Genomic DNA, 15,982 nt, shown 5'->3' on the forward strand with positions numbered 1-15,982 from the left:
AAAGAGATCAATTCAAATGAACTAGGTGCAAAAGTTCAAAAGAGAAATCTGAAGTTGTTTCTTTACCATTATGCCGGTGCTGAATGTATTCCTCTCTCCTCAGTGGTTTGTTCTTTGGCCCGATCAGTATAGTAAGTCTGAAAATCCAAAGGTTTCTCAGCACCCTGCCATGACCAGCAGACTCTATAACACAAGTGCAGAATGTTTAGTGAAGGGAAGCAAACTGTGACAAGCAGAGAGTATAGATCACTTCCTTAAACTCCCACAACCCTTAGGTGAGACAAGAAGAGAAGTTGCGTGCTCTTTCTCTCTCTCTCTCTCTCTCTCTACTGACAGCCACAAGCTGTACACACAAATATATGGCCACAAAAGTGCCCAAAAGACTCATGTAGAAACATAACACATTTATCATCATCTAATCATAAAGACCAATAATGTGTCTCAGTTTCTGCCATTAAATTGTAGAAATTTGCGAAACACAGGATGCAGCCACACCTGTTAAATGGGTGACAACTAAATGCATGTGAAACAGAAGTTAAACACTCATATAGCGAGCACCAAAACAGAACACACCCTCACTGATGCTTAAACTTTTTTATTCAATACTGAATACAAAATGGGGTGTTTAGCAACATAAGCTGTCAGATGTACAGGGCTGGATTATGAACCGGAGGGCCTTTCAAGAGGAACTTTCAATTTTTATTGGAGGAAAATGGCGAAATGAATGCATTTTCAAACCAAAATGTGTGGAACGTGTCCTTACATTGACGGAATGTTCAAAGGGGTCAAGACTATTCAAACTCTGTCCAAAATTTCAAATGTAAACATACACAAAGAAGGCCTTTTGGTGCATTCACTTCATAAAGTACCGTGATTACGAGATTCTGACTTGTAAAAACCATTGATGTCCTTGTAGAACTCATAATTACAAGTTGTAAACTCAGATTTCTATGAAAGCTCTGACTTGACCATTGTGACGTCATATAAAAAGAAACAACCCTTACTAAAATTCAGAGTTCTGGCAAACTTGCCACAAATTTGTCACTCATTATTTTCACATGCAAATGAGCTTGTGACTCACCACAAATGTTTGCCAGAGGCTGCAACTCTTTACTGGTCATAGTGAACCTGCAGCAAACGTTTGGCAACAATGGACAATTTGCTGCAAGTTTGCCGCAAAGCTCATTTACATGTGAAAATAATTAGTGGCGAATTTGTGCCAAATTTGCCATGAACTCTCGAAAATGGTAGGCTTAACAGTAAAAGGTAGTTTACATATTGTTTGATATTGCATTTTACTGTAGCCACTGTTACTTGAAGCACTTTCTCTGTTCTTAAATGCTTTGCAAGAACAGAGGTGAATTAATGAATTAATTATATTTTGTCATCAAAAACAAAGCAACGCATGGATCTGTTTTGGCATTATTAGCATTGCCACAGAAACAAATGCAAATGCAGCAAAAATTCTGCTTTATCTCTCTCGGCTTTGTCAAGCCAACATTAAAGTTTGTCTCAACAAACTTAACCTGTCTAGTTTTAATTTACAATACAGTATAACACAGTGCGGTTGGACTTTCACACATTACCCACATGTCATAAAGGGGCAGAGCCTAAAAATCTGATTTTTGTATGTTACAGATTTGACAGTTTATGTATAATGCATAACAACTGTAACATCTCACTAAGTCTTGGAAAAAATAGGAAAGTGAAAAAAAAAAGAAAACAAAAACACTGTATAGAAGTTGTACACAATGCATCTGCTTTATTCAGCCATTCAAATTCATTTCAACTGGTCTACATACATTTCAGAGGAAATAAACTACATCACAGGCACATGACAGTACAGCATGTTATTGAGTAGCATGTAAAAATCAACATAAAACAACAATAAAACGTCCATAAAAACATAAGTGATTGTGTTTTCCAAAGTGAATCTACAGTTTCTGTAAATGTAGGAACACACACCAAAATCAAAAAGCTTATTGTCAAAAGCAAAACAACATGTTCATCTTTCACATAACTGTACCAAGATTTTGATTATGCAGTTAGTGTCTCTGCAGAGAGACTTTAACAATAATTCTAGTTTTCATAGAATCTTGCTTATATATATTTTTTCCTTAGATAATGTATTACCTTAAGCAAAACAATCCTTACAAAACAAAATAACATTTTGAGATTATGACAAAAAAAGACATAGCACCATACTGTAGCACCACAGATTAGCCACCAATCCTTAAATGGAGGCCATCTCCTCAAAATCTGCTCTTCAAATTAAATATTCAAAATGTGCTGCCAGGACCCGGGACGGGGAGACAGTCTATTCGAGCTCTCTAATGGTGGCTGATACTAACAAGTTTAGACAGAGATGATTTAATGACAAATTTTAGCTAAAGGTTTAAGGCTTTAGTTGTTTGAGCCATTTCAGGTTGGATTTTAATCTTTTGATTTTTGTAAACAACCATGGAGACTTTAAAAACACACAACTGAGAGCAAAATTAATGCAGGCCCTGTGACCTAATGGGTAAAGTATTGGACTCTGAAGCAGGAAATTGGGTGTTGGCATCAGGATTCTGGGTGGATTTCAATCAATATAAAAGTATGGAAAACACTTCATTGCAAGTTTAAAACATTAAAGGTAGAGTTCACCCTAAAAATTATATTCTGCCATCATTTACTGATTTATTGTTCCAAACCCAAATTACTTTCATTCTTCAATGGAACATAAAAGGAGACATTTTGCAGAATATCCAATCTCCCTGCTGAAGAAAGAAAATTAAGCAGGTTTGGAATTAAAAGGGTGAGTACATGATGACAGAAGTTTTATCTTTGAGTGAACTATTCCTTTAAGATCTGAAGGGTGAGCATATCCATTTTTGGGTGTATTCCTAACCAGATAGTTTAGGACAAGGTAGTTCAATTCTCCTCTGTTGCTCTGCGACCTTAATTACTTGTTGCCCAATGGAGACTGCCATGGCAATTACAGTACACAACATTCTCTAGGGGAAATGTGTCTGCTACTGTAAATAACAAATAATAATGCTATGATACTACCACACGTTTCAGCAATGGCTTCCATTGGTTGATTTGGCTGCTAACATTGTGCATGTAAGCTAAAACAGACCATATCTCTCATTTTGTTGTTCATGCAGGTTTCATTGCTGCACAATAACTAATGTTGAATTAGTGTTAGCATAATGGGTCCCGATGGTAAGATAATGGCACAGCACATGCAAATAGCTAAAGGCTGTCAGATTAAAAGATACAGTATCTCAGCACCAACCACACAGCCAAATGAGAGCTTATGACATCTGAGTGATTTGTAGTGTTTCTAAAGGTCTGTTCACACAGACAGCAATTGAATTGGATTGCATGAGCTCCACTATCTGGACTTCAATTATTAGTTAATGCGTCATATCACTGCATATTAGCATAAAGATTGTTGTTTTGCAACTTTGTTGCATCGCTAATGTCTCTTTTGCTCATGACGCCTCAAATCACCAACTCTCATTGAAAATTAATAACTGTTTGTTGCTTTGTCTTCAAATTGTTGACAGTGTGAACGCCCCTTAAATTGGAAGTGTGTAATTTATTTAATGTTAAAATGCTTTATGTGGCGCTATCAAAACATTGCTCTGTTGGTTTGAGCATCCGACTAGCCCGAAACAGCAACACTGGCCCAACCAGTGACGTGAGATTGGAACAGGGCTGTCTATTTGTCCAACAAATGGCAGGTGGGAACAGCGTTCGGGAAACCTGTCTGAAAACAATTGTTATTTTTGGAATTCCGTTTGGTGATACTAGTGGCACAGAATTTACACACTTCAGCTTTTAGACTGGTTATAAAGACAATTGGTCTATAAATGCATCATTTATCACATTAAAATAATGGACAATACTATTAGCAAAACACAGAACTAACAGAACAAGTGTGACAAAGTTCACGTTAACACTTTTCTGTACGACAACTGATAGCGGAAAGCACCACGCTAAGAGCAAAAGGGATACTGACAGATGTCTTTTAGGCAGACTGGTATTCACAGCAGCAGTGCTAAAGCAGCTGGTCTGAGGAAGAGAGAAAGCAGCACAGACTCTCTCTCTTTTTATGTCTCTCCATCTCTCTCGCTCTCATTTCTTCCACGCTCTCTCCCACAATGATGTCAGTCTGCCAGTGGTTAACAACACTCCTTCAGTGGAATGCTGAGCATGGGCGGTTTTGGCCATGCAAGAACAAGGGAGAGGCGGAGGAGGGGGAAAAAAGAGCGAGAGAGTGAGAGAGAAAGAGAGAGAGGGAAGGAGGTCGGTCAGTGTCCTTGGCAGGTTTTGCAGCACATCTGTCTGAAGTATGGGCGGCTGCAAAATTTGAACCTGAGCACCAGGGGGCAGTATGCCACTGTGTTCACATCTTTACACTCTGCAGGACACAGAAAATATAGGAGTCACTTGTCCTTCAAAGAGAAATGGATTATGCACCTAACAACACAGAAGAACATTTTCAAATTTGTGCTACATCCCAAATGTCTTTGAGTCCACAACAAGTACTTCTTTGCGTGTAGTTTAAAGGAATGTTCCGGGTTCAGTACAAGTTGAGCTCAATCAACAGTGTTTGTAGCATAATGTTGATAGCCACAGAAAAGAATTTCAACTCATCTTATGTTTATTAAAAAAAAGCAAAAATTGCGGTTACATTAATGCACTTACAATGTGAATGGGGCCAGTCCATTAACAATAAAATACACAATGTTTCAAAAGCATAGCCACAAGATGTAAACATTGTACATGCTAACCTGATTTAAAGGGATAGTTCACCCAAAATGAAAATTCTCTCATCATTTACTCACCCTCATGCCATCCCAGATGTGTATGACATTTTTTTCTTCTGCTGAACACAAAGATTTTTAGAAGGATTTCTCAACTCTGTAGGTCCATACAATGCAAGTGAATGGTGGCTAGAAATGTTAAGGTCCAAAAGCACATAAAGGCAGCATAAAAGTAATCCATACGACTCCAGAGGTTAAATCCACATCTTCAGAAGAGATATGATAAGTGTGGATGAGAAACAGATCAATATTTAAGTATGTGATAAGTCTCTAGTTCTCTCGTGAAGGAGAAAGCGGGAGCCGGATAAACAATCCACATGAGTCTTTATTTGTAACACAATTTTCAGTATATTCACCAATGTTTGCTTTTCAGCACAATATGAACACAAACGAACACTCTGCTGCATGTGTGTGTCTCTCTCTCTCCTCTGACGGTCTGGACTGCCCTTTTAACCCCCTTCAGCTCTCACTGCAACACAAAACAGCTGTTAGAGGTGATTTCCCACAGGTGTCAATCCTTACCGCTCTTCCTCTCCCGGCCTCACTCTCCACAGATGTCGCTTGGCCATGCCCATATCACCACAAAGTACTTTTTTACTGAAAATCTCCACTTTCACGTTCTTCTTCTTTTGTTTTTGGTGATTTGCATTCTTTGTGCATATTGCCACCTACTGGGCAGAGAGAAGAATTTATAGTACAAAAGGACTTAAATACTGATCTGTTTCTCACCCACACTTATCATATCGCTTCTGGAGATATAGAGTTAACCACTGGAGACTTATGGATTACGTTTATGCTGCCATAATGTGATTTTTGGACCTTCAAAGTTCTAGCCACCATTCACTTGCATTGTATGGATCTACAGAGCTGAAATATTCTAAAAATCTTCATTTGTGTTCAGCAGAAGAAAAAATCTGGAGTGGCATGAGGGTAAATGATGAGATAATTTTAATTTTTGGGTCAATTATCCCTTTAAGTGTGATAAAACTGCTTACAGGGTTTACCACATTACAGCAATAAAGTTGTAATTTTGGATACAACTTGACACAGATAAGGTTAGTAGGTGATGTTTTCACACTCATATGATAACATCATGTTAATGTTAATATGTATGATGTTTACATCTAGTGGCTATACTTTTGAAACAATGTGCATTTTAGCATGTATGGACTGGCCCCATTTACTTGCATTATAAGTGCCTTACTATAACTGCTTCTTTTTTTATAAACTAGGTGCGAGTCGAATTTCTATTTTGGGGGTTATTAACAATATGCCACAAATGCTATACTTGTATTGAACCCGGAAAATTCCTTTAAGGCACTGTGGCTGTTTCCCAATACTATTTTCAACATACTATGATCTGGGATGCACACAATCCTTTCTCAAAAACTATTTAGGACAGATAGTATGTGAATTGGGATGCAACATATATCTGCTTGCCCTTTAACCTCTAACCTTCAGGGTTATCTGTAGGGCCGCTGTGGTCACACTTGCTCTTGCACTGCTGCATGGAGGCAGGCCGATGTGACTCAGGGCACTCATTGGACTGCTGACTAGTATGTGTCAGACACTGCACGGAGCGCATTTCCTGACCCATACCGCACTTAGCCGAGCACTGGAACAGCAAAGACACACAAAGACACACACATCAAATACACAGGACAGAACATGGGCACAACTTGAAAAAAATGTGGAAAAGCTTAGAAACTTGGCAAGTTCTTGTGGAACCATGCATATTCTTGCCATTCACAGCTCTCCAAGGTATAATCTAATATTGCTTGAACTTTAAATAAGACAAATTTCCATTTTCAAGCGCTTGGGTCAAAATCAGGAAGTCGCAGTCTAACTGGTTTGAAGCAGATCTCACCTCTCCCCAGGGTCCTGTAACCCACTGAGGTGGTGGGCAGCGTTGTATGTAACAGCGCACCCTGATGGTTGGACGGCTTTGTTTCGGGCACTCTGACTCGGGCAGTGTTTCACCGTTCTCTCCACTTTTACACAGAATCACCCTGTACCTGTATCCCGGACCACAGCTAGGAGTACACTGCAGAGAGAGAGAGAGAGAGAGAGAGAGAGAGAGAGAGAGAGGAACAGATTGAGAGGGAGGGAGGGAGGGAGGGAGGGAGAGAGAGTGATAACCAAATAACACCAGAGACAGAAATAGACTTCTCAGATCATGGGTGTGGAACCAGTGCAAGATCATTCCACGAAATTGGTGCCTTTTTCATTTCAAAAAGATGATTTTTAGAGTATATATATTTTTTTACGATTGTAAACATTCTACCAGACAAAGAATGTCTTTAGGCAGTGGCGGTTCTAGCTTGTATGGCGCCCTGTCACTGAAGGAAGTTTCGGCACATCCAACTGTTAATTTCATCAAGGCACTGGCACAGGGAGTCTATGAGGCTGTAGTCACTCGGCAATAGGGCTAGGTAGTTCTGTGTGTCATCTGCATATCTATGGTATGCAATTTGGTTCTTTTTCATAATTTGGCCTAGTGGGAGCTTATACAAGTTAAACAGAAGTGGTGCAAGAATTGAGCCTTGCGGGACTCCACACGTCATGGATGTTCACTCATATTCATAGTTTCCAATGTTCACAAAGTAACCCCTGAACCATGAACCTGAACCAGCTGATACATGATACATTAAGGTCATGGTACATTAAGGTCGTGACACTACAAGGAGTTTAAAAGGAAGGGAATCTAATATCCACTTTTTAATTATCAGCTGTTTTCTGTACAAAATCATGGTAACTGGGATAACAACTTAAAGAATATTTCTGGTTTAATACAAGTTTATCTTAATCAACAGCATTTGTGGCTTAATATTGATTTCCACAAAAAATTATTTTGACTCATCCCTACTTTTCTTTAAAAAAAAAAAAAAAAAAGAAGCAGCAAAAATCGAGGTTACAGTTAGGCACTTACAATGGAAGTGAATATGGCACATTTTTGGAGGGTTTAAGACAGAAACGTGTAACTTATAAATTTGTAAAAGTACTTACATTAATTCATGTATTATTAAAGTTGTTAAAGTTAAGTTAATAAAAATACAATTAATCAATGTCATGTTAGTTCATAGTACATTAACTAATGTTTACAAATATATTAGTATATGTTTTAATTAACATTAACAAAGATTAATAAATGCTGTAAAAGTATTGTTCATTGTTAGTTCATGTTAACTAATGTTGTTAACCACTGTTAATAAATGGAACCTTATTGTAAAGTGTTACCAAATCGTCATTTTTACAGGCATTTTAGGGTTTGTTGATATTACATCGTCATGGCAACAAAGTTGTAAAATTGGCCATAACTTTACACAGAAAAGGTTAGTAAGCAATTTTATCACACTAAAGTCATGATAACATGCATATTGTTTACATCTTGTGGCTATACTTTTGAAAAAGTGAGTATTTTAATGTTTACGGATTGGCCCCATTCACTTCCATTGTCAGTGACTAACTGGATCCCAGATTTTTGCTTTTTTTAAAGAAAAGGAAGGGCAAGTCAAAATACATTTTTGTGGTAATAAATATTATGCCACAAATGCTGTCAATTGAGTTTAACTTGTATTAAACCCAGAATATTCCTTTAAGATCAACCCCTACTGAAACACCTACCAGAATGTATGATAAAGTGTTAAAAAAAGTGAAGACACTTACTTATTTATACTTGTAGATGGAGGATGAAAGTGTCATTGTACATTATTTTAACAAAGGAGAAGTTATGATGGTAACAGGGTTGAGACACAACTTTAAGTCATTAAAAATATATATTATGTCCAATAAAACATAAAAAAGTATATAGGGAGGATAAATACTAAATACTAGGTTTTATTTGCATGTATTGTTTTTAAATGAAAATGTGAATACAGTATTTGTGGAAAACCAAAGTTGGAAATACAGTGCTGGGGGACAGGCCAAAAGGCATCAAATAAAGTTACTGGATTTTTGCTGATGTGTTAAAAAAATTACCAATAACAACACATTGTAAAAGTTGGCATCAGCTTTTGAAGTCATTGTTTATGCAGATTTTAATAAGGGACGCAAAAAGCACCGATTTTGCAGAATGACCCTGCACACCAACAGTGTTTAGTAGATGTTTAGATCTGACAAACAAACATACCAGAGCATCCATTACAAAAAAAGTAATCTTTGACAGGTTTTTCTGGTATTGTTTTACCTCAGACCAGTCCAGCGAGTGCCACTCTGGGGGGCAGGTGTGATTGTGGCAGGGTTCAGTGATGGAAGGGCGTGGTGGGATGCAGGCCGAGTCATCCAGGACTTTCTCCTCTGTGGCAGAGATCTTCCTCTTACACAGGACTTCTCGTGTACGCACTCCTCCATTACAACTCCTACTGCATTCAGACCACTCTCCTGTCCACCACCTGGCAGACACATTTCAGAGTTAGTCTACAAATACATTTAACTTTAAACTAAAAGTCAACAAGTTGTATAAGTTTAATGACAACACCACAGACTCAATCATTTTGCCTTGTTTACAGCTGGTATAACATCTGTCCGAGGTGATCCAATCACAAGTGGTCAAACCAGACAGACTGCCATTTCCACCTAGCATTAACGTGCATCTCAAATGCATCTCCAGTGAGCACTTGTGATTGGGTTCAATTAAGGCTACGGTTAGTGATTTTGCACTCATCACATAACAGTAGTGTGTCACTGTACATTGATATCGGTCATATCGGAAATGTTACGTGAAGTCTTGTGCATGTATACTTAAGGCCTTTTCAACTTTTTTCGAAAACAAACTGCTTTTTTGTTGTTGAAATTGCTCCTACTATAGCTGGCAAAGTTTAAAACTCTTGTTTTGATGCAATTTGTTATGTGAGTGACACACCTCTGAATGTGGTTTAAGTGATTGGATCGAATTGCACCCCATTTACTCCTTTATTTAGCACTGTGTACTTGTGATCGGAACACCTGAGTGAAAACTGGGCCAATGGCACACAAAATCACATACAGAATACCCACATTGGAGGGCAGGGCTCTGAGTTGCATGATCTTTTCTTGTCTTTGGGCTTGTTCTTCTTGTCGCAGAAGTGGTTGTAAACCACAGACAGATCAGCTTGCTTCTTGCACACCACCTGCTGGATTTGAACCCCTATGGCACAGAGAAGAGCACATTGCAATGTATAACCCACAGTGTATTACAATAAACCCTGACCATATAATTACTCTAAAGGGGCAAAATAAATATGAAGCAGAGCTCAGTGCTTTAAATTCAGTGCTGTTTCACTCTTATCATTGTGTAAATACACTGTCAGGCTCTGTGAAGTTACCCAATAGTGTATGATCCAATGTGCCAGTTTTGTTTTCCAAAGCAAATCTGTTCTGAGCCACAGATAAAAGTTTCTTATCAGCAAGATGGACATGGGTCATTAGTTCACAAAGCAAGAAAGCAAGAAAAAAAGAGAAAAGGAAGTGACATCAAAGCTGCCAACATCCTCTGAGGGATTCTTGTTGCATACAGTATATACAATAGTTTAATTCCCATACATTAAAATTGTTCAAGCACATCCTAACAGACATGGGAAATCTTCATCGTTTTTGTGAATGCCATTGGGCAGCTTGCTTTTTTAAACAACTGAGGGAAAGCATTAATTGTACATGTGTGCACCATATAATGGGATAATTCAACCAAAAATTTACATTTTGTCATAATTTACTCACTATCATGTTGTTCCAAACCTGTATGACTTTCTTTCATATGCAAAACACAAAAACAGTTTAAATGAATATGCTGATCTGTCTTTTCAACAAATGGCAGTTGATAGTGACTCATTTTAAAACTTAAAAAAGGACCAAAAAGTATCATAAAAGTAATTCATGTGACTTGTGCGTCACATTCCAAGTCTTCTGAAGACATATGATATATACCCTAAATATAAGTCAATATTTTGACGCCTGTTGATGCAGTGATTAAAGGAATATTCTGGGTTCAATACAAGTTCATCTCCATCAACAGCGTTTGTGGCATAATACTGATTGCAACAAAAATGAATTTTGACTCATCCGTCCTTTTCTTTAAAAAAAGCACAAACTTGGGTTACAGTGAGGGACTTACAATGGAAGTGAATGGGGGCCAATTTTTTAACGTTAAAATACACGCCGTTTCAAAATAATAGCCACAAGACATCAACAATATCTGTGTTAACATGATTTTAGTGTGATAAAATCATTTACTAACCTTTTCTGTGTAAAGTTATAGACAGTTTTACAACTTCATTGCCATGACGATGTAATGTCAACAAACCCTAAACCCCTAAAATGACTGTAAAAATGACGATTTAAACAACTTTACAGCTCAAATAATATATGAGTTTTAACAGAAGAATGAATGTAAGTGCTTTTTTAAAATTTTAAGCTTCACATTTCTGTTTAAACCCTGCAAAAATTGGCCCCATTCACTTCCATTGTATGTGCTTCACTGTAACTTTGATTTTTGCATTTTTTTAAAGAAAAGGAAAAAAGAGTCAAAATAAAATGTTTGTGGTAATCAACATTTTGCCACAAATGCTGCTGATTGAGCATAACTTGTATTGAACCTAGAACATTCCTTTAAGCTTCTATCATAGCGCTCATGGACGCGCATGCCTTTAAAAGACTTGGAATATAATACTATAAATTATTACATAATTTTCATTTTTGGGTGAACTATTCCTTTCAATTGAGAGTCTTGTTGAATTTATTATGAAGAACATTCCAATGACACTTCTGAATATTTCATGTTGATTATTTCATTTGTGTGTGGATTTTATGTGTCTGTGATTTATCACTGAAGTTGTAATGGACTGTCACCTCCTGCACACAGTGCAGAACAGCGGGACCAGGATGTATAATGCCAGGCGTAACCGCTTAGTGGATCTCTGTTGACTGGTGGGTTAAAACGGTAATGGATCCCGGGATTTTCCTCTCGGACCAACACCTGCAACACATTGCGCACAACAACGTATTGAATTGTCTTAAAATGTCTGCTGTCAAAAAGGGATTTAAACATTCATTGTTTTCACAGGTGCACAAGTCAAAGGTGAATGTTGAACAACAGTAATGAATATTTACATTGTTTGAAAGTGCTTGCACGGTTTCTCAAAGCCTTTCTGCGTACATCATCACCTTAAAGAACTACAATTGCCCGCAATAGTGGAAATTTTACGCACTACTGCAAAGCAATTATATTCAATGTAATATTAATCAGCAACACTAGGAATTGTTTGTCTGTGTTTGTATAAAGTTGCTACAGGAGTTTAGGGGAGTTTTTCCATTGTTTAATGTTGTTTTCTTTTGTACTCTCACGGGCAACAAAATTTCAGCAATGTATGCATAAATTCATACAGACAATTACAGTTGACCCACAGAGAATATATACTGCAGCTTTCAAAATTCTGAGGCATCTGTGCCAATGCAGGCAGTGCACAAATATAATGCTTGAGCAGACCACCCAGCATCTCTGAGTTATCTGCATTATTACCATGACAATTAGAGTCATGTTGGTGGGCCCTAGTGCTTCCAAGGTCTCTGGTTCATTGGTGGGGCGACGGTAGTGGAAGGTGGTTCCTGCAATGTCAAAGTGCCGCGGTGTGTCGATCGTCAGCTTGCCGTTGATAAAGTACTGATCCCCTTTGCTCTTCAACACTATGACAGTCACAAAAAGGGTTAATGATTAACAGGCTCAAAAAACACAACTGATTCTTCGACAGGGAAACACTTTGCTTGACTATGGCTTGACATATTTTCTAACAATTGATTAAGGCCACGTTTCACACGTGTAAGTTGCAAAAGGGGGTTTGCACCGCTTTTAACCCTGGGTTGTGAAGCTTTTGCTATGCTAACCCTGAATTGTATGTGAAGGTACTGTATGCAAAAAAACAATGCTGTACAAATACACCATAAACGTGACATAAAATTAGTCCATACGACTTATGCGCTGAAGCAATTAAATAGCTTTGTGTGAGGAACAGCCCAAAATTAAAGTAGTTTTTCTTGTTTTTTTTTTTTTGTTTTTTTGCCTTTTTGGAACTTGACAGCCCAAAATCACTATGTTCTATTGTAGTACAGGGGTGGAATGGGAAGAAAATTCAGCCTGGGATTTTACATAGAAACTGGCCCAAAAGTTGTTGGGGTGGGTTACTATCCTTTTCTGCATATCGATGCCCCCTTCCGCATATCGCGGCACCGTTTTGTGGCGCGTTCTGCATAACGCGGCGGCCCATGCGGCCCCATTTTGCGGCCGGCCCACCGGCCCCCGGTTTTCCCAATGGCCAGTCTGCCAATGTTGTAGTAGGTGAAGATTTGCACATCTATCCTTTAAAAGTTTTTACTTTTGTGTTCCGCAGAAAAAAAATAACAGCATACCAGAGACAGAATGGGAGAAATCGTAATGCTGAATATGGCAGCTAAAGAAGCACAATTTTTGACACCACTGTTGTCAGATTTTAGTGCAGATATAAAACTTTGTGTTATTTGACTGCAATCTTGACCAACCGTTTTGGATATTTCTGACTTTTCTCATTCAGCTGTACTTATATCGATGGAAAATAGCCACTCGGAAGTGTTAATAACATGGGGCCTGACTTGCCTTAAAGGGACTTATGTTTCAGACAACATGAATTTGAATAAATAATGATAGAGCTATTCCTTTAAAAAATGCACAGTGTGAAATCTTTAAACCTGACTACCAAGCTTAAAGGAATATTCCAGGTTTAATACAAGTTAAGCTCAACTGACAGCATTTGGGGCATAATACTGATTACCACAAAAATTAAGTTAGACTCCTCCTTTTCTTTTAAAAAAAAAAGCAAAAATCTGGGTTCCAGTGAAGCACTTACAATGGAAGTGAATGGGGCCAATCTGTAAACGTTTAAATACTCACTGTTTCAAAAGTATAGCCACAAGACATAAAAAATATGTGTGTTAACATGATTGAAGTTTTTAAAATTGCTTGCTTACTTTTTCTGTGTGAAGTTATAGCCAATTTTACAACTTCGTTGCCATGATGATGTAATTTCAACGAACCCTAAAATGACTGTAAAAATTACGATTTAATGAACTTTACAGCTTACAGGTGCTGTAAGTTATTTTTTTCATGGAAAGGTATGGAAAAAATGTTCCTACTCCTTAAAAGATATTAATGAAATAAGTGTCATGAGATATCTCACCTGTCTCTGTGACAGCACTAGACTCTGTAAACAGCAAATAAAACTGTGTCTGTGGGCCGCGGACAATGACGCTTTTGACCTGTCAATCATTTTGCGTATTCTCATAGTATTGTAGTTGCAGTGAATTATTGATGCTTACTGCCATTTTTAAGCCATGTTGTTCATAACAATTGTCTGTTGAGGGTGCCATTTTGCTGCTGTTCTTTTAAACAACCATTTCTGCTCCTGTTGGTCTCAATAAAGCTCATTTGTTATCTTTGAAGTGCAGGGGTTTGGAAAAAGGGGGCGTGGCTACTTCAACTGCTCAGTCTCGTGGAATGGCTGAAATCACTTACAGCACCTTTAAATAATACATGAGTTTTAACAGAAGAGTAAATATAAGTGCTTTTATAAAATTATAAGCTTCACATTTCTGCCTTTAAACCCTCTAAAAATGGGCTACATTCATTTCCATTGTAAGTGCCTCACTGTAACCCAGATTTTTGCTTTTTTTATTTTAAGAAAAGGAGGGGCAAGTCGAAAGTATTTTTTGTGGTAATCAACATTATGCCACAATTGCTGTCAATTCAGTTTAACTTGTATTGAACCCAGAATATTCCTTTAATTATTAACTGAGGTAATGTATGAGCAGTAAGAAATATAGAACAAGATAACCCAGGTTATCCTGGAATAACAATTTAAAATTTGAAAAGCCCATAAGACATCTTAGCTGAGCCACCTAAAGCCCTTTCCATCTCACTTAAAGGTGCTGTAAGTGATTTTAGCCATTCTAGAATTTAGAGTCATTGGATTAGCTACACTCCCTCTTTCCAAAACCCCGCATTCCAAAGATACCAAATTAGCTTTACTGACACCAACAAGCAGCTAAATAGCACCCTCAACCGACAACTGTTATGAGCAACATGGCATAAAAATGGCATTATGCCTCAATATTTTGCTGCAACTACAATACTATGAGAAAGCGCAAAATAACTGTCAAAGCGTCATTTTCCACGGCCCGGGGACACTTTTATGTTTGCTATTTACAGAGCCTAGAGCGGTCACAGAAACCAGTGAGATCATTAATCATCATTAATATTTTTCAGGAAGTAGTAAAAGGTTTTGCATACTTTTCCATGAAAAAATTGCTTACAGCACCTTTAAATGTCCTTTCTGTTCTGCCTCTGTTCTGCCCAATTCACCTCGAAACTCTAACAATGTATTAATTCTAGGTCCTACGAGAGGCTCATATTTGAGTCAAACCTTGAAAAATTGTGTCTCACCCAAGTAATTGAGAGAGACGTTCAGCTCTTGGATGTGTATGAATACAGATCCTTTGGGGATCCTGACAACCTCCTCATAACCTAAAAGAGAGCACACACACATGCATACATTTATTCATAGTGGGAAAACAATGCAGTTAGTGGTGTATTACTGTGATGGGATATGCAGAGGTTTGAGATTCCGACTGAATTCCTGGGCAACATCCCTTGGTTCTACTGCCCAACACTTATCGTGTTTAAGGCCAGATTCCACCACAGGCCTGCAAACAACTCTAGCCTCTGACCAGAGAGGGTAAAAAAAATAGCTAAACTAATTTTGCAATCCAGTCCTGTAGCTGACAGAGATTTTGTTGTTAACTGTCAAGAAGCAATGTGGTGAATACTGTGCCACATAGTAATAAACAATCAGCCCTCAGTCCCTGGATGTGACCCCTGGTGTCTATCTATACTGAATGCTGGAATACTAGACACATGCAGAGAGAGAAAAAGTGAGAGAAACTATTCATTAGTTGTCTGTACAAAGTTAATGTATAATCACATATAATGTTCATACTATTCTATTCTATGTTATTAATAACTGTATTAACATTACTGGCACCATATTAAATCTTATATAAACAATTTTCTAAAATGGCAGCAACAGCAATATGATAAAAGGTCAATGTTCAGTTATATTGTATTGTTTTATATAATATTATTTAAAAATTATTGGAATAGTTTTATT

The 15,982-nt window shown here is 37.7% G+C and overlaps 2 protein-coding genes across 5 annotated transcripts in view; both read right to left on the reverse strand.

Moving 5' to 3' along the window:
* Window positions 1-234, reverse strand: part of LOC127414487 (unconventional myosin-If-like) — a 38,165-nt gene extending 37,931 nt beyond the window's left edge. For both annotated transcript variants that reach the window (XM_051652533.1, XM_051652535.1), the window contains exon 1: window positions 67-234. In XM_051652533.1, the coding sequence (XP_051508493.1) occupies window positions 67-69 (3 nt within the window). In that variant the 5' untranslated portion in view covers window positions 70-234. The remainder of the gene's footprint in view (window positions 1-66) is intronic.
* Window positions 235-1,738: 1,504 nt separating this feature from the next.
* The window catches only part of LOC127415269 (A disintegrin and metalloproteinase with thrombospondin motifs 10-like), a 116,129-nt gene continuing 101,885 nt past the window's right edge, over window positions 1,739-15,982 (reverse strand). For all 3 annotated transcript variants that reach the window (XM_051653954.1, XM_051653952.1, XM_051653953.1), the window contains 8 exons: window positions 15,259-15,339; window positions 12,310-12,473; window positions 11,640-11,766; window positions 9,813-9,942; window positions 9,004-9,208; window positions 6,685-6,861; window positions 6,273-6,432; window positions 1,739-4,411 (listed from right to left, as the gene is read on the reverse strand). In XM_051653954.1, coding sequence (XP_051509914.1) covers window positions 4,302-4,411; window positions 6,273-6,432; window positions 6,685-6,861; window positions 9,004-9,208; window positions 9,813-9,942; window positions 11,640-11,766; window positions 12,310-12,473; window positions 15,259-15,339 — 1,154 coding nt within the window. In that variant the 3' untranslated portion in view covers window positions 1,739-4,301. The remainder of the gene's footprint in view (window positions 4,412-6,272; window positions 6,433-6,684; window positions 6,862-9,003; window positions 9,209-9,812; window positions 9,943-11,639; window positions 11,767-12,309; window positions 12,474-15,258; window positions 15,340-15,982) is intronic.

Source organism: Myxocyprinus asiaticus, chromosome 24 (assembly GCF_019703515.2).
Source record: "Myxocyprinus asiaticus isolate MX2 ecotype Aquarium Trade chromosome 24, UBuf_Myxa_2, whole genome shotgun sequence".
Taxonomy (NCBI): Eukaryota; Metazoa; Chordata; class Actinopteri; order Cypriniformes; family Catostomidae; genus Myxocyprinus; species Myxocyprinus asiaticus.